The 23,746-nt window shown below is 37.7% G+C and overlaps 1 protein-coding gene across 1 annotated transcript in view; it reads left to right on the top strand.

The window, feature by feature from the left end:
• The window catches only part of LOC136690754 (growth arrest-specific protein 7-like), a 55,696-nt gene that overhangs the window by 18,741 nt on the left and 13,209 nt on the right, over nucleotides 1-23,746 (top strand). The window contains exons 3-7 of the mRNA XM_066662716.1: nucleotides 1,447-1,524; nucleotides 6,534-6,619; nucleotides 9,160-9,210; nucleotides 18,056-18,145; nucleotides 19,230-19,345. Coding sequence (XP_066518813.1) covers nucleotides 1,447-1,524; nucleotides 6,534-6,619; nucleotides 9,160-9,210; nucleotides 18,056-18,145; nucleotides 19,230-19,345 — 421 coding nt within the window. The remainder of the gene's footprint in view (nucleotides 1-1,446; nucleotides 1,525-6,533; nucleotides 6,620-9,159; nucleotides 9,211-18,055; nucleotides 18,146-19,229; nucleotides 19,346-23,746) is intronic.

Below are 23,746 nucleotides of genomic sequence, written 5' to 3'. Positions count from 1 at the left end.
TCAAAAAACAAGAAAAACGGCAAGGATAAAACTAGTAAACGAAAAGAAAAATTCTGGAGAAAATTACTATGACAAAAATATAAAAATAGTTTTTGTATTTGTAAAATTGAAATTTGAATGAGTGTTATGTTCAAATCATAAGAGATATGATTTTAGTTCTAACCTTCATTATCAAGCACAAAGTCATTAGTTTCAAATGGGGACATTTAGATTATATACAACAGAGTTAGACCTATCAGAGGCAACCATTTCTGTTGAAATAACAACAACTGAATGACAGTTTGGCGTGCTACATTTAGCACTCAGAATTAAAGCCAACAAATCCTAATATTGGTCTGGAACAAAAAGCACAATGACGAATCCTGACGAAAAAACCCCTTTCACATATGAAGTATCAGGTCTGGAGATGTCCTGAAATGGTCCTTTCACACATGAAATGCACATTGGGAGATATACTGTATGAGACTTATTTAAAGGAGGAAATGTCCTGCATGATTTAGGCGTGGCGCGTGTGGAGTGCATAAGCTGAGATACTCTGGGACATTAGCGGCTCCATTCACACATGCACTCACTCTGACTTTACAACTCACTCACTCTGAGTTTTTCAAAGGTGCAGATCAACAAGAAACATCAGGGAACAATAAGAAACATTGAAGGCCAACCACTCCCAGGGAATGTGAGCTAGGAGCAAAGAAGCAAAGCAAAAGCACATGGATTGGGCAAAACGGGGCAGGGCAGGATGTTGCACTAAACTGTATTAGATCTAGGCTATATTTAATTATATACTGTTTATTGTTACTGTCCAAATAAAAACATATCATATTTTTTGTCCAGTTTTAGTTTACTGCATCACCTGAACACAACAGGTGTCCTTCACATTGTGTGAAATTTTCATGATGAAAGGATCAATAGAAATTCTCCAAAATTACTTGGAATTAAATCTTTTTACATTGGCTTGTATTGAAAGTTAAGAAGGTTTTGTCCTCCTGTAAAGTTGCTATTACTGAGATTTTTTGGGACAGCTACAATATTTTATTTATTTATGTACTTATTCATGTAAATTCTGCTTTTTTAAAGCAATGTATTTATAGAATTTTTTATATTAATACCTGAGCTGTTATGTGTTGCAAGCTTTGCTTTGTAGGGGTTTAGTAAATAAACCTAGTGTGTTGAGAACTTATAAGTGATAAGCTTTTTCAATCTCAGGCCGAGAATTTGTGACACCCAATTAATCAGCTGTGTAGGCCTCTGCGTTTTGAACTAGAGCTAGTCACTTGTGGTTGTGTTCATCACAACCCCCTCAGTCTGAGATATGCAAACCAGTTTTATGGGTGTTTATGTCAGCCACTCTGCATCTGCACTAGCTTATCATTCCAGGCCCATCATGGAGTACTGCTCAGATGATGTAATTCACTGGTAAGGGTTTAATATGTTCTTCTGTTGCAGAGACTACATGGGAAAGACCATCCAGTGTCCCCGGGACCCCCAAAACATCAATGCGACACAAGAACTCTTTACCTGCAGGTAAGCCTGCTTTTCCAAACTTAATATTCTTTTTCATGTTGTAGACTTTAGTTCCCAAATCATAGGACACTCTGCGTTCACTAGCTTGTCATTAATTTAAATTCCTGCATTAAAAGATGTTGCATCATGGAGCGCTATAGCTGCAGCTTATTGAAATTCATAAAGATCAATGCATAATTCACTTCAAAATTGTGCGCATCTAAAAGAAATGTGTTTTTCACCACACTATGAAAGATTAGACACCGAAGGAGACCTGAATATTCTTAACAAAGTCACATTGTGGTATTTTACATATTTCTGATATTTACTACAGTAATTAAAAAAAATAATGTGGATAGTCATCTAATATTCTGCTTGCTATGGCATTTGATATGCAAATCAGGTCATATGCAACTAGCAGTTGCCTGTGCATTTCTTTATTTTTCCTGTTGTGTTCAAAGAACAGAAAAAGCAGTTTTTATTGGCATTATTCATTTTTACACTGACATTAACCAGATGTTTACCAAAGGTTTATAAGGCTGTTTAGAAGGATTGTGCTCCTGTATTAGTCCTTAAGGCCTTAGGCTACATGCTGTAAAATACAATGCATTTTATCAGACTGCTTCTTTATATCTGAAAGGTAAAGGCTACTAAATTAAACTCAGCAGAGGAAGGCATCACAGTTTTAGGAGGTGGTTTTGTTTTCACTTGCAGAGATGTATGCATTTGCAGTGGTTATGGGCAAATGTTGTGAAGTGGTGTAAGAAATTAAATTTGAAACATACCTTCGCATGTTTTTATGTTGATAATCTCCATCTGAATATAATCTTGATACACAGACACATGAGAGGTCCAGGTGTAAACAGTGCAGGAAAATACCTACCTAAGTAAACTATTTTTTCTATAGTTCAGCTGTTCATTTAGGGTTATGGAAATGTTATCACATCTCTTCATAATTTGAATGTAGTCTTATGCCGTCCAGTCTATTGACAATGTAGTAGTATTATTAGTGAACTAATGTTTTGACATGTATAAAGATGGGCCTGAAATATTGTTGACTAAATGTTTTTGAGTTTATCCGACCATTGGAATGCCTTGAACCACCCAAACAACCAAAGACGTGAGGTTGCTCAGGATTTTCACAGTACTCATAACAACATTGGTAAAATACTTATTTATATATGCACACTTTTGTATCAGTAGTCTTCTGCAAGGCTAGTGTTGCAATACTGATATAGAACTAAATATTCTGTAGTCCTGGACTGATAGCTAATCTGAAGGGAATGAAGAGCATTCAGAAGGATTTTGCGGAAATCTGGAGTCCCTCTATCTTCACTGCAGGGTGCAGAGTATTCCACAGAGGCCTCTGATTACAGATTTCCTGTGTTTTAATTTTATCTGTGGCTAAGAACACTGGAATCGTTTGTGTGGTGTGTGTGAATCCCGCAAGGACTAGATTACCAAGACATCAACAACCTGAACAACAACAGCCTTGACAGCCTTGCATTATCTGTTAGGCCTTCCTAAAACCAAATCCTTAAAAATAAATAATAATAATAATAATCATCATTAAATAAAATAATAACAATTAAAAGAAAAATACATTTAAATGTTAAATACTGTGTAAAAGCTTAACTCAGCTTTAATTTTTGAGAAGATTTTTCAAGAGTAGGGCTGGGCGATATGACCAAAGAACACATAACTTGATATGCCTAGAAAAATGGCGATATACGATACGATACGATATTATGAAAACCATAACAAAATAGAATGTCAAAGTATTAGTGCCTGTTTTAACACCAAAAAGAACATGCTACATAATCTAACCGTAATTATCAAACTGTATGTCTAAGAAATAGTGATGTCCCGATCCTGATATGAGCATTTAAACGTGTCCGATAATCTCCCGATACTATCCTGATCTGATACATTTATTTTCCTAGATAGTACTGTTACACAGTGCTCACTTCAAGAACACTCGCATTAAGAAACAAACTTCATGATATTAACAGTGCTCTTTTTTTTAATTAAAGCTTCACCACTGGTTTCATTTTTGTTCTTTGTTGATTTACAGTTATCGGAGATGTAGACCTGAGTGCGCACGAGTAAATGTGCTGAGAACTGCTCCAGCAGCATACATGAACAATGGCAAGACAGTGTTGTGTGTGTGAGTGTGTGGGTGGGTGCACAAGAGAAAAAAACAGCTGAAGGGGACATTTGTGCACTGTTTTAAACGTTATCCTAAGCATACTCAATATAACGAATATGGTAATTTTCAATATCGTGTTAAAAATACTATGGAATGTATCAATATCTCCCCCAGCTTTAGCTTGAGCTGAAGTCACGTTCACGTGCCTACGTCAGAAGCTTGCGATATGGCAAAAAAACATATCGAATTAAAAAACATACAGGTACTATAGTGGACGATATTACATTGCCCACCCCAATTCAAGAGATCTTTCTGAGGAGATAAAATAAAATATCAAGACCCCTAACGACTATAAAAACAAATTGGTAAACTCAGATAAATAGTGCTTCGTTGTAAAGGGCTTAAGCACCACTATTTCTCTTTCAAACTTAGGAAATTTAAGTGCTTTCAGAACAATTTAGTGGTTACTGTTCAAATTTCCCCTGATGTTAAAAAATGAATAACTGGTATTTAATGTACATTTGACTGGAAATGTAATATAGAATGGCTTTGAAAATGTACAGTACTGTATTTCGACATCATGTCAAGCATTATTGGTCTGTTTTAGTTTAAATGTGATATAAAATTAATATTTAACAACCCCCTCACACTCACTCGTTCACTAGACCACTACAGCTGAGTTTACAGAAATGACCTCACACGGAACTGTGTTTATAAGAAGGCCATTTAATTTAGAGTAAATCAATAAATGCCATAAATGCTTTATGAAGAAAGAAACATCAAGAAAATCAAAATCAGTCTTTTCATTTTCATTTCTACTACTACTGTGTACTACACAATTGGGGCATGCACAGCATTTCTTGAGGGTGTGAACAAGCTGAAACAATCTACTAAGCTTAATTGTGGTCAAAATAGTCTTCCTCCGCTATTTCTTAACAGCGTTGTTTGGGGAGTCATTTCTCATAATCTTCCCATGCTCACTCCCATTCTCAGCCACCTGCAGCTCACAAAGTGCACACTGTTCTGTACACAAATCCCCACTCGAACAAAGTGCTGCTATTACTCTAAATCTTCACATGGAATACAAAGAATTCATTAAAACAATCACTCAAGCAGGAGCTAGTCATTTATTTACTGAAATAGACATGGGTAATTATATATCATTATTTTAGGTTAATGTAACCTTACCAAAAGAATATACAAAGCTCAGTAATATTGGATACTTAAGCTAACACATTGAAAATGACTGGAATCACACTGACAAGGACTGGAGATGAGGAATGGATATTAGATTTGTTTTTCATTGGTCTTTCAGCAGTGGTGTTTCACAAAGCATATCTAAGATGGCCGCCAAGTAAGCAGCCTTTCCTATTAGGATTTAAGCCTTATTAAATATTTTGTTAGAATGGGTTAGCATGTAAATACACATGGCTACAAGAAAACAAAACCAAGTAAAGCAGAAAGGAAAGGAAGTTTTATTTAAATTTTCAGACAGAACTTGGGAAAATGCAGAGAGAAAAAGCTTTACAATCAAATACCTAACTAATAGATTATTCAGTAGAAACTTTACGTGACAACTTTAAGCATAATAAAGAGGTGTCATACTAATTATACTAAAATTGTTTTATTAAATCAAACAATTTATGAATTTCTAAGAGTTTTTATACATGGACATACATCCAAGTTAATAGGTTTATATGAAGTGCTTCAATAGGATTAGTGGAGCTGAGAGAATGGACAGAGTGTAGTGCAGGAGGTGTTCATAATGTTATTGTTGATTGATTTTAATATGTAAAATTTACAAAAAATACACATGCTAAGAAATGCAGTTGCAAAGGAAACATTTGAAATAGTTGCTGTCAATGGGTTATATCTGGTCTAGTCACCTTATTTCCCCACTGGTGCACTTGCACACATAGGGACACTTAGCAGACAAGTACAGGAGATAGATATTTCCTTTGATGTGGTGAAGGGATAATGGAATTTAAAAGTGATTCACAACGTCAAAACTGCCCCATTAAAAACAAATCAAATTATGGTGCAGCTGGAGAGGGATCAGTGTCATGGCTTGTAAATAAAGGAAGGAAACTGCAAATGTGTTCAGGATGAACACGTTCACTTGGATCCATCTCACTATGAGCTTGGACACTCATGAGTGTGTAATTATTGACTTAAATGACCTGCAAGTGTGTGAGGGAACACACATGAGGTCATGAAGTCAACATTCTCTGTACACTGGACATTGGCCAGGCTACAAACAGTGTACAAACAAGTCAATTAAAATATGAATTTATGGACTGTTTTGACAGACAGTAGAAATGAAAGGGTTTGATCAAACAGCTTCTCTCTATAGCAGCCGAGTTATTCATTGTGTTAGCATTGTTCTCTGTGGGGATTCTAAAGTTTAAATAAAGCTCTTAGGGCTGGCATTTGGACTCGCCCGGTGTTACAATAGAATAGAGCAGTATGTTATCAAGTGCAGACAATCAGAACACACTGCTTTCTTCAGCCCTAAAAATACGGGCAAGGAAATTAAAAATAGACTCTGGGAGGAGCTGAAAACACGTTGAGAAAGAAAGAATGCCATAACCAGAATAAAACCCTTGTAGAACACTTCCTTTGGTTTGTTAGCTTGCTTTTTTAGTAGTGGTTGTTTTTGCAGTTGTCATTTCTTAGAAATGCCAGAGACAGATGGGGTGTGAGGATTGCTCACATACATTCCATATCATTGAGGCAATGCAAGATGTTCAGCAAAAATTTTCTTTCTGTCATTAGTTTGTCTTGTGGCATTGAGGTCAGATTTGATCTTGTACCATACTATATAGATGCATCTCAAAACATGAACTCACTGCCTCCTATTTTCACCTTTCTTTTTTTACAGTGAATGGATTTCATGGCAGTAGTAGCCCATTGCATCAGATGGATCAGCCCCATGTGCTTCAGAGGAAGCCTAGCACAGATCAACAGGTATGAATGATCCACAGCAAAATCTGCTGTTAATCTGACCTTTACACAAAATGATCTTTCATCAATCCCTCCGAAACTGGAATGTTTCTGTTAAGGCTTATACACAACAGGACAACATTTACTTCATAAAACAACAAAGTTAGGCTTATTAACACATTATAAATAAGTTCATTCATTCATTCATTTATTCAATTGAACTGCTTACAATTCAAGGTCGCGGTGGGTCTGGAGCCTACGTAGAATCATTGGGCATAAGGCAGGAACACACCCCACGCCAGTCCTTCACAGGGCGACACACACCCACACACACACACGGACACTTTTTTGAGTGGCCAATCCACCTACCAACTTGTGTTTTTGGACTATGGGAGGACACCGGAGCACCCAGAGGAAACCCACATGGACATGAGGAGAACACACCAAACTCCTCTCAAACAGTCACTGGGAGCAGCACTTGAACACACAACCTCGAGGAGGTTATAAACAAGTTGCCACAAATATTTTTAGCAAATAATCACTCTGTATCAACCATTAAATCTGTATCTAGATTAAAACCAAGGACAACAGACAAATATTAAGGGGAGTTTTTACAAATGAACATCTGGACCAATATCTGAACCAAGATTCGTATTTTGTTATATTGTATAGATTTGGTCAGATTGGTTTTTATTTCACGCTACAGTTTAGTGAGTGGGCAAAGGGACTTTCCTACATCCTGTCAGCTTCCTGTACTTAACCCTGATTTGTTTGTAGAGGGCCATGTATCTGAATGAGCAGATTGATTTCTACTATGTTCTACTACTATTTATTTGTGGCTTAGTTCAAAATATATCTTATGTAAAACACATATATCGCATATTCAGTGGCTGTCCTACTTATTTATCAGCTCTTTATTCGCATTTTCAGATCCACATTAATTGGCTGAAATCTTTGCACTGGCTGATTAAAACTGAGAAATCTTGACACCTAACTATATAAGCTCAAACTGTAGTTAATTCAGCACATAGCTTCTAAAAACATGCAGTGTATGTGTACATGACTTGCTAATGTGAAATGAAAATGTATATTTTTCACAGAAAATTTTTACATCTGATATTTGAACCCCACGAGATCTGTGGCTGCTATCACTGACCACAGAGACAAGAGTTCACTCTTGCCTTCTTTCCAACAGCCGAGTTCATTACAGAGAACCATTGAGTGTCTAGATGAAACAGGTTTTAAAACCTTTAAGAAAGGCACACATCTCATTTTTAATGGTTCTTTAGGGAACAGAAAGTGATTCCTGTTTGGCATCATGCAACAAAGCAATTTTGGCACATTTATTTTCAGCAGTGTAAATTACTACATACTACTGTATATCTGCTGTACTGTGTACACTTACAGATTTAATGAATCCTATGTTTACTTTGTTTTTCTCCTGGTGATTATCTAACAGATTTTTCTATCACCGCTCTAATAATGTTGAGCTGGTTCTCCATTTGTTTCTAAAGATTTAATTAAATGAATAGGGTATGTTTGCAAATGTAGTATAAAGGACTGTGTAAAGACAGTGTAAAAGACTGCTATCAAAAAAGAGTGTAGAGTCGTTATTTGCACAAAATATACAATAATAGAAGTTACTATATTAGTATTGTTATTTTATTAGCCAGCAAACATTCCATGTCCAGAGCATTGTGAAATGTACTAAAAATAAGAATGATCTGAAACCTCTTTCCACCCACTCAGTCGTTGTTTAGCATTAGCATAGAAACCATGGGTAGCATGGGCTCTTTTTCATTTGTACTGAAGTTTCCAGCAAATTTGAAACAGGGTAGAGATAGAAGAATGTGATGAAAGCTCATGTAGCATCCTCTGCCCTTTCCTTCATTTTTTGTGTTTCCTTGCTCTCTGCTTCCTGATTTACCTCAGGATGGAAATGACAGCTATCACTATAGCTTTACAGTGAGCATTTCAAACCTTACAGCAAACATGGCAGTACTGACAAGACCTAAAAAACAAGAGCAACTGTATAAAATTTAGCTCTGATAACAATTTAAAAGACACCTGTTGTGTACAAGCATATTTCCTTGCCTTGTTTAAAACACCAGTCGGACATTTTCTCCAATGAGTTTACCTTGTCTTATGAAATGGCTATTATACCAACACCTAGTGGCTAGTATGTATCAGAGAATCTATACTATACCCATTTTAAACATGGCTGCCCCAATGTGGGAGTTTGATTCTTCATTTAATGTTAGTTGAATTTATGGAAGAAATTAATATAAAATATTTTAAAGGGGCACTTTCATAAATGCTGTTTGCTACATATTGGTCATAAAATGACAGATATTCAAATAAAGGTTTGTAATGTATCACTTTCCAGTCCACACACACACACACACACACACACAAAAAGCACAGCTGGTTTGAATTCGTCTGGTTGGGACTTTGGTTAATGAAACCACACAAACATCACCAGAATTTAAGAAAATATTTGGAGGATGTACTTCGCAGAATGGACATTGTGAGACATTGATCATGTGTGTTGTGTCCTCCTTCAGAGCCCTGTGTCCACTTTGCCACGGAGGCAGGAGCGTGACAACACTGTTACTGTGAGTACTCCAAAAGCACACAGCAGCAGCAGCTGGATCCCTGATGCACACTCCTGCACTGCGCACACACACACACACACACACAACACGAGAGGCAGAGTTCCACTGAATGACCACATGTTTGTTGATGCATTTTGGGCTGAGCTCACTTTGTGCACGGCTGCAGAACACACTGCCTCTGAGTCATACTGAGCTTACTTTGTTGAACTGAACTTTAATATTGGTAATCTTAATGTTTTTCTTGGTCTTATGCTGTTGCGATGACAATCTCACATAATAGTTATCAAAATGTAGAATGTGATGATGTTTCTGTGTGTTTGCATTATTTAGGTGCATATTTTGCTGTGTAATCAAGGAATAAACATGGTGATAAGCCAAGCAGAAAGTTCAGTTTTGAACAGTGTTTAGTTGCTGCATTGATACATTAGTCAGTAATGCATAAGAAAAAAAAGCTGTTCAACCAATTAAAAAAAATCAAACAAACAATGGAATTATATTTATATTAATGGTGTTTATCAATTTAAAAAATGTTACAGCAACAGTAAAGTGGAAATTCTACTTCCATGTATTTTGTGGAGGGATTTAATGTTCATGTGATATGCGTCACAAACTGGAGAGAAGAAACCAGCCTTTTTAACATTATTAAAATATCTCAGTGTAGTTTTAAAGAATTCTGAATTAGAATCTCTTAATTTGCTGAATAGATGTTTCAGCGAAAGCGTTAGCATCAGACACTAGCTTTAATGGAGAGAATTAACGCTACAGAACAGCTCATGGTTCAAAAAATATACAAGGAGGGATTAAGTGAGGTAAAAGATGTCTAATCTACATTCTTAATTAAATATAGCGACACTGTTTAAATCGCTAAATCAACCCATGAATACGTCACTAAACTCTATGAAAAGAGAGAATTACAGGAGATGGTTATGGCAAAATTTGGTAAAGTGATTCATTAGCATTAAAAAACATGTAAAACTCATGAGTGTGTTAAAAAGCATGTTAATTTTGACAGCACTAATTAAGAGATTCACTTAATTACATACAATTAAATTAAAAATATAATTAAATTAGTAAAAAATAAGACATAACTTTCCAATTTTCTAAGACTTTAATGCAGTTTATAAAAAAATAGGACGTATACAGAATAAAAAATATACAATTCAAATTTGTTTCTTTGTTCTTATTTAGTTTTTTGACTTAACACATTTGTACTTCAAATTTACTTGAGTATTATTTTTTCACTGACATGTTGGTCCTATTACCTGAGTATAGGTTTATGCTACTCTGCCCACCTCTGGACATTATGGCACAGTCAGTGTTGCTTTAAGCTGTATTCTTAAGTCAGAGTTAAGGTGTTTGGTGTGGGATTATGGAAACAAGAGGGTAAATTTAAGAGATTTTCCAGAGCATGGTGAGCCATCTTTAATGCATTAACAGTTCGCAATAAAAATTAAATGTAGCCACTGTGCTATGTAGCTTCTGCACTGTGTACAGCTAAATGTCTTTTGTTAGAGCAGCCACATTATAGATCTGTCATGAAATCTACTAGCGGAAGGAAGGGTCAGAATTGTCTGTCCGTCTGAGGTTTATGAAAGAAGCTTTTTGGGTAGGATAACCAGTGCTGTTCCTAAACACATACTATCACTTTCCTCCCAGAGTGGGGAAGAGCCACAGGGCATAAGGGGGTTAACAGGGGCACCACATCTGCTGTTGCCATGGGAACAGGGTGAACACTGTTGATTGAAAGCAATGGAATGGGAAGGGCTCACTGTGAACAAAACTTAGCACTTTCAGTGCTAATTTCATGCATGACAGCACAACACTGCAGGGGTCACTGGGGTCGTTAGCAGAGCAAGGTAATTAGATTGTAAGTTGATGTGTAAAGCTTTTTGACAGACGACCTTGTGCCTGTGTCTGTATTTTTTGTAACATTGATTAATTCCTTTGCCCAGGTGGCTTTTTTAAAAGTAAAAAAAAAAAAAAAAAAACAGGTCTTCATATACACAGTCATGACTCTGAATTGAAATAGCAGCTAATAATGTCCCATGAGTACCATTTTAGCTAGATACACTAGATCATCTGCAGCAGACCACTCATTGAGTGTTAACAGAGTATACTGCTTTAAATGACCCAGTTTTTCCTCAGAACACAGCCATAAAAAAGGATGATTCCCACAGAGGGGTCCTCACAGGAACAAGTAAAGCTTCGTACACTGGAGCGCTCATAAACAGATAGGGTCTATTGAGTAAGCAAACTGTGAGAGTTGGAACAGCAACTCTCTTTTTGTTTTCCACAATGAGGCCTCAAAATCACTAAAGCTACTCTCTGATATTTTGAACGACATTCAATGTGGAGCAGCATTCTCTAGGTACCTGAAGTGTAGTCCTTGAAGTTGTAGTTAGACCTGAGGGACATGGACTGTGATTGGTGCGGTTAAAAATATGTAGAATAAATTTTGGGTTTGGTGAAAGTGTCAGGAATCAGTTTCACCAAGAATCTGGATTTTGATGCCTTGTGATGTCTGCCTCTATGACTCAGTGTAATGCTAGCCATGTTAGGTAATATGACAGAGATAGGCAATAGGTTTTCTGGATTATGATGGATTATGGCTCTATTCCACTTCATGGTACCTACACTATTCTACCGGACAGTAGGCAAATTTGGTTCCTGGTACCTAGAACCAGGTACTTTTTTAGTCCTTGCTCCCTCATGGTTCCAAGTGAGCCAAAATTAAGAATGTAAACATTCCAGAGTGCTTGATTGGCCAGAGAGACTTGTCAATCACAACGAAATGCAGACATCCAACAAAAACTAGCAATTTGTAAAAATCTCCAAACTATAGTAGCGATCACATTTGTTTTCATCTGATTCACAACGGTAGACTGAAAACTTACGCTGTGGTCTTTTGAAGAGCTTCAATTGTTTCTTGGTAAGGAGACTGGCGGTGCAACAAAGAATGAACAAATCCACACTAACCTGTCTGAAGTGGTGAATGGATCTATGTTCAGTCCCAAACAATATAATGAGTAAACAACATTCAGTGTTACTTTTGGCATTATTGTGGTTTCTGAAGTCTGCAGTTGCACATTAGAGATGGTGTTTTGTGACATAACTGGCTACACTTCAGGAGCAGCCATGGTAAAACAAACCAAGTACCAGTTACCAATAATGAGTAGAGCAGGAACCATGCTATGGAAAAGTACCATTGCTGTTCTCTTAGAAAGCATGATATTATTGTTTATTAAACTCAGTCTTTCTTAATATGTGTATTTTATTTTAGAAAGATCATTCCCATATTTGTATACCCACTGGCCATTGGTCCAGTGTGTGTCTTAGTGAATAACTGCAGGACCTGGTGTCTGGAACTTGATAAAACTTTTCCTAATCTACTGCAGGGAGTAGCACCATTGTCCTCCTTCCCCATTTTCAGTGACAGTCCTCTTTAGATGGACCGAAGAATGGACAAAAGAGGGCTTTAACAAAACCCTCCCCAAAATTCAATCCTGCTGTTCAAAGCCCTGAAGTTAGAGGTGGGGTTCTGATAAGCTGGAAGAAAAGTGTGAAGGGTGTTTGAGGAAAGTTAGCTTTGGGTTGACCATATCTACAAGCTGGAGTGAAAGAAAAGTCACTAGTGTTTGGTTTCATTCTTTCTACAGACGTGAGCATGACATCAAAATTCACTCTGTTTTTCACATTTCATTTCTCTCTCACACTCACTCTTGTTCTCACACGTCCCTGTCTCCCTCAGTCTGTCTCTCTCCCTCTTTTCCATTTGTTTACTCTGTCTCTCAATATCAGCTCTCACCTTCCTCTCCTTTTTTGACTCACTTTCACTCTCCTCATTCTCTCACTCTCACCACATTTTCTCTTTTTCTCATTATCCACTTTAACTTTCCTTCTTTCTCTATCGCTGTCTGCCTTTACACACTCTCCTTCAGTCTCTCTCTCTCTCTCTCTCTCTCTCTCTACCCTCTCTAAAAAAAAAGTTCATGTGAAAAGAGATAAAGCTCATTTTTTTGTAAGATCTCCAGGCCTCGGTCTGCAGGGACTGATGCTGATCGAGTGCTGGCTCTAAAGCTAGAGGCTGGAAGCTGGCTGTACAATCTGGCAGGATTAGGGAGCCATTACCAAACCCCAATACAATCCTGGAGGAACCATCAAGAGGACAGTGGCAACAAAACAGTCGCACTAATTACCCACATTACTTATGTTGGAAAACCCTAGTGATTCAGGGGACTGGAATTAAGCTTCAGATTCAGGTTCTTTAATGATAGCGCAGCCAAGATGTTCTTTATTTCCAATTTCTATTATGGTTTGAACATAGCTGTACAATGAACACAAAATCATACAGACCATCTTCCTATTTTACTACATATGACGGTAGGTTTTCTGAAATCAAGGTTATTAATATAGTGTTTGTACATCTTTGCTACAGTTCGAGCCCCTGCTTTTCTGAGTAGATATTACACTAGATGATGAAACACTAGTAAAATGGTTTTAATTGCATTCAACCACAATTAGTGAGGTAAGGAGAATGCTGGATGATTAGTTTCAGATCAAAAACCATGCCAGCTCATCCCAAGTGTATTAAATTGGATCTTTATCACTGCAGAATTTCACTGCTACACATCCCACTGCTGGGACTTTATAAACTTATAGCCCACGTTTTGAATTGGACAATATGACCTTGGTCTCATGTGCCCTGGTCTACCAACAATGTTTCACTGAGTTTATACCAGCTGTGTGTGGGGAACTGGACAGCGGGTGCATCTTAAAGTAGCTGAATTATCTAGAATATGTTTGAAAATGTAGTGTTAGTCAACAGTAAATACAATGAAAAGAATAAAGGAATTTTGTTCAGTTCATCTACATTAGCTGATGTTGTAGCTGCATTTACATGAACAAGTTTTGTAATATTTTGTGATAAAATTTTTTTTATTATTATCAGCAACATCAGAATATGTCTGATGCCACCCCTGACAAAGCCAGACAAAGGCTTGAGAAAAGCTGCATAAGACGGGCCATATTACAAGGCCAAACTTATTTCACTTTCTTTTTGTTTGATATAAGCTTTTGTTTAAATCTGGTTAAAGTTTCCAGATGCACAGTTGCATATTTGGCCTTTTGCGAGAGGAGGAAGCCTAAAATTATTCATATACATGACAAATATGAATATATAACCAGTATAATAAGAAATTACTACTGATTATATTAATACAACATGCAAGTAGGACATTTATATAGGTATTTTACAAAAAGCCAGATGCCTACTTTGTTAATGTCTACTTTAAAGACAGTATACCAATATGCTATATTGGAACACATTTAAACAACTTCCTATGCAAACATGAGTGAAGCAAACAGCAACAAATTGCTAATTGGTTCAGTGGCTGATAATAAAAGCCATATCTTTTTTTTTTTTTTTTTTTAATACCAATGGCCAGAGTTCAAAGCATAATAAAAAACAAAATCCATCGGCATTTTGCAGTGGCATAGCTAGATCTCAGTCCTGTATCCCACTGAGAATCTGTGGGGGGAACAAAAATGGCAAGCAAGTCTTCCAACCTGAAAGGTCTGCAGATAATTACAAAAGAGGTCCAAAATCCCAGAGGAGACATTCTAAAAGCTTGTTAGCCAAGATAAGAACCACTTAACTGCTGTGACGGTAAATTAAAGGCTTCACCATTGATTAGTGTGAAAGGGTAACTCTGGAATACTTTGACCATGGTGTTTTTCACAAAAATGAAAAACAAACAAAACATTTTTTATATAATTTATATTTTTCCTTTATATTTCTTTTACAGGGTCTTGCCATATTTTGTCACCTGAAAAAAAGTCAAAAGTAAAAAAAGTTTTACAAATCAGTATAAAATATTGGATGTAATGCCAATATTTCTGAGGTAGGACCACATCCTCAGCCCTATATATACCCTCCAAACTCACCTATCCTACCAGGGGCTGTGCTTCACACACATGAAGTATTTCAGGGAATATAACAATTAAAAAAAAAACATATATGCGTAGCATATGGCCCCTTCAGGGAACTGTGTAAAGAAATTTTGAGACTGTGGTGCATTTTGACACTCACTGAATGTGCTATGGTTCACTGATGTTGAAGAGGTTTGACACATTGCATGTTTCACATGTAAACAAAACTGTTTTTGGCAACTAGCAGACAATAACAGCTTTCACTAAACCAGTATGGAGTGGCATCTTTGCTTCACTCTTGTTTGTATAGGAACAAAATATTCCTGTTGCTTTTTGGATCATCCCTATATATATATAGCCTGCTTACTATGTTATCTGTCACAGTTGTTTGTAATATTTGTATTCGTATATTTTCCAGAATAAAAGTCTCTGTGAATTTAAAATCATTTTGAGGAGATTAAAAACTAGTTAGATCTTGTACACAGGACAGTAACCTGAGTGGTCCCTGGATGGACCTGCATTGGTCAGTGGTGTGCTGAATTTTTAAGTCAGTGGACCCGTATATGCTCGCTGTTAAAATCTTGGCAACTTCCTAAGCTTGGAAGTTGAATAATTCCTTTGAAACCATTGAAAGAATCAAAATCAAACATTCTTAATGTGTAACTCATATTGCTAGTTGATGATTGCATGTAGAATTGTAATTTTCCAGCTTTATGCTTAAGAACAATCTCATAGCAGAATCCTTTACCAGTGCTTATACCACTTTGTGTGTGTGAGAGACATAAAAAATTTAAGCCATCCAGGCGTTTGCAGACTGTCCACGTGTGTCTCTGCTGTGAGTTCTGCTGAGACAGGAGCGCTGAGCTGTTGTCAGAATGGTGGGGAGACAGATACATGTCATTTTTCAGTTTGTAATGGCTCTAACTGCACAGAGAGCTCTGTGGCACCGGTGCTCTGCAGTGAAACGTGGTGTTTAATGACTGATATACAGTCGTATGCAGAAGTTTGAATGTAATCAACCACTGCAGCTCACATACAGGACAATGGTGAGCAAATAGTGTGAACAAAATTTCACAGGAAGAAACACCTGGGTTTCTGCACCAAATGACAGATACTGCTTTTTGGATTCCAAGACTTGAGATGCTATAAATGAAATGAAAACCTTGGAATGTGTGGATATGGCCAACCTCATGTGCCCATGTTCTTCCTCTCTCCAGTCTCCTCACAGCTGCTTCTCATCCAGATTTCCCAAGAGCTGTCACCGCTCACTCACATTTACAGAACAGGAAACATTTGCAGAAAAAGCAGAGGCAGCTGTTCTATAGCTATAGCTGTTCAGCGTGGCTGTTGATCCAACCAGCAACATTATGGTTTTCAACCATAGCTGATAAATCAAATATTGTGGACTCTAGTGTTCCATTGTTTGCCACAGTGAGGAGCAAAATGAATTGTAATAGTGCTGTTGTATCACAATGGATGTACACTGAATGTGCCTTGGTTTATTAACTGATGGATATGATAAGTGGCAGTTTGAAATAGATAGAGTTTGGTCAGAGCCATTTACATGCACCAAGGAACCTCCTGTTTGGAAATATCCACAGCTTTACAGTTACCGGCAAAAACACACTGAACTATCACTGGATAAGGAAGCCCTACTTTTGTATCTGAACTCATTGTCCATTTTATCACTGAACATACAGGGGCACTTTTGTAATTCTACAATTGCACGTTGTAGTCTATGGATTTGTTTGTATACTTTGTATATCTCACCCTATTCTTTATTTCTGAGGATCACTACAAGAACAACACACAGCAGTTTGTGAGTTTTTACACATTGTTTCAACTCAGCGTCCAGTCTATCAGACACTTCTACCTCATTGGTCCACCTTGTAGATGTAAAGTCATACACTGTAGTTGATGTTGGGGGACAGCGTTCCTCTGCTTTTTTTCCAGGGAGGGAATGCAATCCCCCAGTTTTTTTGAGAAACCCTTGTAAAGAAAGCCCGGTTTCTGTTGCTTACTGGATGTAAGCAAAGGCTACAGACAGATGTAAGCAATTTGGATTTTATTGTAAAAACTGTAAAGCAAAAATTAGTTAAAAGATTAACAAGTGTAGGACAAGCCCAAGAAGTACTCCAAAGCCCAGAAGGACTAAATCCAGAGGCAAAAATAGAGAAAAACAAAGCAAGAATTCTGAACATGTGAAAACAAAATAGAAGAAAACGCGGCCATTCTTCGCATCATTACAGCCCTACAACAAGGTTTAGCACAGCCCTGCCCCTCCTTCACCTGCTGCTACAATCGCAGAGCTGCTGTGAGCACCTTCCCCAAGCGCTGTGCTATTTTCACCTGTAGCCTGTTAATTATTAATTACAATAATTATTAATTGACCTCTTCTTGTTTTTATTTCTTTCAAAACGCTTATACATATATGTATAATTGTGTTTAATACATTCAGTTTAGGCCTAGTTATTTCTCTCTATTCTCTCTATAATTTCTAATAATTATATTGGATAAATTTGTGTTTAAACATGCAAATTTTAAGTAAATAAAAAGCAACAAAAACATGCAAAAATTCAAGCAAGATTTTGCCTTATGCCCTCGGAACAGAGGAAGAATCAGGAGCACACATGTTTCTGTGGTAAAAATCATAGGTGGTGCTTGGTGGGTTTTGGTTTGATAATGGGTGTAAAACGTTTGAGAACCACTGGTCTAGAGTGTCCCTTGTGGGGGAATAAAAAAAATTTTGAACTTAAGAGTTAAGAAAAAGGACCAAATCGGGTGTTTAAATTTTCCATCTAATGATGATGCGTACATAATATAAACACTCATTAAAAAGCAGAGGGCACAGATTCAAACTCTTAAATCTCAATTTAACATCAGCTTTCATCTTAATGTTATGTCTCCTCTTCACCAGATCAACTGCATAACGTTCCCCCTCCCACTACACATGGCCGAGCAGCAGCTACTCAAACCGGATGAGTGGAGCTACTGCGATTATTTTTGGGTAAGGCAACCTTGTGTATCTTTTTATATACATATTTTCATGTACATAAAGAATGTTAAAATATTACTTATGAGAATGAAGGGTCTACTGTCATGAGTATGTGAGGTTGTCATGGTACATGTTTATCACAGTCACAGCTTTGTTTTTGCACAGAAGGAAGTCACGCTATACTTAGAAATGTGATTGTTATTTTGGACATTGATATTATTTAGTACTACTATATTTCCCTATAATCGCATTTAACCCTATAATAATAATATCACTACTATCTAATGTGTCTTATGTTATTTGAATTAAATAGAGGTGAATTTATCTAAGTTCTGAGTCTGTACCACAATCAGTATAGTCTAGATAATCAGTATCATTACGCTCATAGAGCACATGGGTATATGCTGGGCATATGGCATAGATATTATCATATGAACATTAATATAGGAGCATAAGGCATGCAGCAGTGTATTGCTTCTTAATTGTCAGTGCAGCACTGGCTTTCTCAGCAATGTTACGCAACACTGATATTACAGATAGCTTTAATATGCGGAAGAGATTTCTAATCAGCTAAACATGCAAACTCTAGCACTCACTCATTCACACACTCACTCTCTCACATTTAACAAAATGCTCCACAAGGAAGGCTATTCATTGCTCCACATCAGTGACACTATATATACTGTGTATTTGTGCTGTGAAATCTTGAAGAGTCCCTCCAGGGATGAATCATGGTAACAGAATAATGCAGTCACATTACTCATTAACTGATGCAGCTTTAATGCATGGGAAGTATTATTTCAGTACGTAGCTATATAACACACTATTTGTATTGTATAGTCATGCTGTGCGTATTTTAAATGCCATCATCACATGGATAGCTTTGTAAATGTCCTCCATAGAGATAGCAATGTTAGAGTTGTAAGAATCCAGGAGGCAAAATAGTTTTTCATATTTAAATCTCTGCATCAAGAGCCCATGGAAAACTTTTCCAATGCCAAGTGGGAGAAAACATTGTTTCTCTCACAACTTTTTTCCGCAGACTGCATCTGACAGCATGATTCTCACCGTGCTTGTGTTTTGTCTCGTTTTCCAGGCAGACAGAAAGGACCCGCAGGGGAACACCTCCATCACAGGCTTTGAGGTGTTACTGCAGAAGCAGCTGAAGGGGAAACAGATGCAAAAGGAGATGGCTGAGTTTATGAGGGAAAGGTAGATATCATCTCACACTGCTTCTTCAGTTCCATCGCCGTACACTAAAAGGAAAAAAAATAATCTGTTGAGGAAACTCAAAATGTCAAGACAACATAATGCACTAAGGTTTTTGAGCTTTCTCAACAGCTGCTTTTGTAATCGCACTTACAAATGTTTTTCTGTTCAGCTAACTGTTTGATCTCTTTTTTAAATCCAAGTATTGAGTGCCAATGTTTTGTAAAGGGCAAAATAACCAGCATCTACAGCATTTAACAGACACTTTTACTGAGTAGATTTTCAGTCTAATCAAAGACAGAAATGGCTAATGTAGTGCTGGAATCATTCCATATGGCGTTTTTCCACTGCATGATACCTGCTCTACTCAATTCTACTTGCTTGGTCCCTGATTGGTTTTCCACAATAAAGCCGATCCAAGCAGCATTTGAACCTCTTCAAAACACCACAGTGGACTTTTATGACCTTCTATTGAGAGTTGGATAAATGTGTAACTGTAGGTTGGAGATTTTACAAGCAGCTAGTTTGTTCTGGATGTCTGCAACTTAACCAGTACCTGCTTTCAGGAACCAGATTTGCCTATTGGAAAAGCAACAAAGTTGAGCCAAGCTGAGCTGAGTAGGTACCATGCAGATGAAAAGCACCAAAAGACAAACCATAACTCAAACCACACTACAGCATACCAACCATAATCTTAGCAAAGAATTCATCTATCAAGTATTTGTGGAGATATTGTGTGTGTTCAGTAGAAATGTCAATAGTATCTTCGCCCTTCTTGTCATTGGATTGTGTGTGCTTTTAGACTGAGATTCGATTTGCTGCCTGCTGCACCAATTAGTTTCCCTAGAAAATAGGTGATTACATAAGTTACCTCTGTGACATTTTAAACTGGACTTCACTCTCAGTAAGAGTGTCCACAAATGCAGTAAATTTATTTCAAGCTCAAAATTTCCCTTTTAAACCTGAGTTGTATTATATTAGCAGTTTAACCAGTAAGAAAGGACATCCCTGAAATGCCCATAATTCCTTAAACAGACCTTTTGGGTTAGCCATGGCCTCGAGGTTAGAGAAGCGAGCTTGATGCTGGAGGGTTACCGGTTCAGTTCCTGGAACTGGCAAGGAAAATTTCATTCACGGCTGAAGTGCCTTTTGAGCAAGGCACCTAACCCCCAAACTGCTCCCCAGGCGCCGAGGTGGTTGGTAGCCCCCTGCTCCAGTTGTGTATGTATTCACTGCCCCTAGTTTTTATGAAGAATTGCTCACTAGTATGTGTTTGTGTGTTCACTACCACAGATATGTCAAAAGCAGAGATGCATTTTTGTAAGGGGATCTATAAAGATGTTTCTTTTTCTTCTTCTTCTACTGGCTACTGATATCAAGTGGGCGAATTTTTGCTTTAACTCCACTACATTTCAAAGTCAAATATCTTACTTGATACTCAACTACGTTATGAAAATCTGACGTTCCTTTTGGTTTATGTGTGGGTAAAACCGTAACATGCCTGAACAAATCTCCCAGCTCTGCACAGCTCTCTGCACGACACTGTTGCCAGGAGATGGACAAATATAGTCAGAGGATAAAACAAGTGAACCTCAAGTTTCTCCTCATAAAACCGAGTAATAAGAAAGGCAGTCATTTTATTTTATTAAACAAATAACAGAATTAGGGTGGCATGGTGGCGCAGCAGGTAGTGTTGCAGTCACACAGCTCCAGGGACCTGGAGGTTGTGGGTTCGATTCCCGCTCCGGGTGACAGTCTGTGAGGAGTTTGGTGTGTTCTCCCTGTGTCTGCGTGGGTTTCCTCCGGGTGCTCCAGTTTCCTCCCACATTCCAAAAACACATGTTGGTAGGTGGATTGGCGACTCAAAAGTGTGTGTGAGTGAATGTGTGTCTGTGTTGCCCTGTAAAGGACTGGTGCCCCCTCCAGGGTGTATTCCTGCCTTGCGCCCAATGATTCCAGGTAGGCTCTGGACCACCCCCTGAACTGGATAAGTGGTTACAGATAATGAATGAATGAATGAATAACAGAATTATTTGTACCATTTAGTTAGAGTTAGCAGTGACTACTATTCATTCATATAATAGCTTAAAGGAACTCTATGCAATAGTTTTTACTGTAAAATTACAGCTTCAGAATTACTGTGATGCTTCACTGAGCTGTAAATAGGAGAGTGTCTGTCAAAGCTAATCTTGGCTCAGCACTGCAGCAACTGCATATTTGGAGGAGGATAGGCACATGTTTCCCATGTGTTCCTGATCCTTGTTGCGAGTTTTTTATTTATTTATTTTTCCTTTATTTAATCTTTTTATTCATTATGTGACATCCAGGCTAATGTCTGAGCAGATCTCTGGTGGTGAATTTGCTGCTGTCTGCAGTCACTGTAGTGCGAAGAAGTTTGTATTTTTGGACTTCCTCAGTTCAGCTTGATCCATTTTTTCTGACGGAGTACCAATCACAGTCTTTGCGGTCTGCATCATTGAGACGCGTAGTTAGTTATATTTCAGTAGAGTCAGGCTACGGTTTAGGATTTAGTTTGATGTGTGCCCTACGGTGGAGGATTGACACAGAATCATAAATTGGGCTTAATACTCAGGAGACAGCGGACTCCATTGTTGTAGAGGGGTAAGACATTGAGTGTATGTGATTGTTGATATATCATGCACTGTAATTAATCTTTGGCCATTTCAGTGACAGACTAATTAATGACATTCTGTTAAAAGGCCTGTGAACCAAGAGTGAGTCTTTTCACCTACAATGCATTGATTATGCATGAGTCTTGTTACAAAAATGATAATAGGACATTAGAACCATAATAAATCATGGTACTTTTACTTTTGATACTTGAGTAAAAGTACAAAAGGATTTACCTTCAAATGTACTCAAGTGGAGATCTACAACGAGGATATCAAGGATTTAGTATCTTTACTTTAACTCAAGTACATGGTTTGTGTACATTGTCCACCACTGGATATCAACTGTGGTCACATTCCATGCTTGTATCAGTGACACTATTTCTTGACACATTCAAGCTGTTTCTGCTGGCACGTACAACAACTTCTGCCCCTTAGCAGGATTCTCTGTTTAAAAAAAAAAAAGAAGAAAAAAAGTGAAGTTGTGTAACTGTTTTATAGTTCTCTTCTTTTGTTGCCATGAAAACCACACAGTAACAACTTGACATGGTTTCCCCTATTGCTTTAATGGTGCACTTTAATGTTGTGCAAACGCATTGCAGAAAACAAGTAATTTTCTAGGGCAGTATTTTCAGAGTTTTCAGAAATGAGAAAACTTCCTGCTGAGTGGACAGTGTTATGCAATTTATTTAATAAGTCCTACTTTAAGCTCTTTTGTCTGCCAGCTGTGACAGCAAACTCTATTTAAAATGAGGACCCCATCTACTTAAGCATATTTGAGCTGGAAATTCATAACCGCTTATCCAGTTCAGGGTTGCGGTGGGTCCAGAGCCTACATGGAATCACTGGGCGCAAGGTGGGATCACACCCTGGAGGGGTCGTCAGTCCTTCACAGGAGAACACACACTCACACCTACGGACACTTTTGAGTCGCCAATTAGGTGTCACCTACCAACATGTGTTTTTGGACTGTGAGAGGAAACCCACGCAGACACGGGGAGAACACACAAACTCCTCACAGACAATCACCCGGAGGAAACCCACTTTATTCTAAAAAAGATGTCTATCAGGGTCAAGCCATAAGCGCTGGTCTGAGTCTGAACGGATTGCCTTGAAATTTCATGTGTTTTTTTTTTTTTTTTTTTTTAAAGAGTGTTTATTTAGCATTATCTGTTTTTTGTTGTACACTACTCTGGCCTGCAGCTGACACACGGGGTCTGGGAAAGTGTTCTCAAAATCCCTTAGTTGGAATGTGACGTAAGGGGTCAAGCATAGTACCATTTTCCCTTGGGCAGTTTAGGGGGAGGGTGTTAGCATACAAGCAGAACAGGAAATGACCTTTTGCATGTGAATTTCTGGACACAGCAGATGTGCCTAAATTTGCCACTGAGAGAACATTAGCGGAATATAAGTCCCATGGTGATGTAAGGCACTTTAAAGAAACAGTTTGACCACAAATGAAATTAGCAGTTTTCCTTTACCCAGCTGAAATCTTATGAATTTTGGGAACTAGTAAGAGGCTGGTGTTCTTTGATCTAAGTTATCGTGGTGGTTCATAGTGTGTGATGAGGTCTCGCAGGTATTCAGGGGTGAGACCATGCAGGGCTTTATAGGTCAGTAAAAGAATCAATTCAGATTTTACCTGGAAGTCAGTGAATGGCTGATAAAACTGGGCTGATATCATCAAATTTTCTAGTTTTAGTGAGAACCCTGGTTGCAGCGTTTTGAATTAGCTGGAGTTTACTCAAGTTTCTGCTGGAGCATCCAGACAGTA

This window comes from Hoplias malabaricus, chromosome 3 (assembly GCF_029633855.1).
Source record: "Hoplias malabaricus isolate fHopMal1 chromosome 3, fHopMal1.hap1, whole genome shotgun sequence".
NCBI lineage: Eukaryota > Metazoa > Chordata > Actinopteri > Characiformes > Erythrinidae > Hoplias > Hoplias malabaricus.
This window is presented reverse-complemented; position numbering and strand designations above follow the sequence as displayed.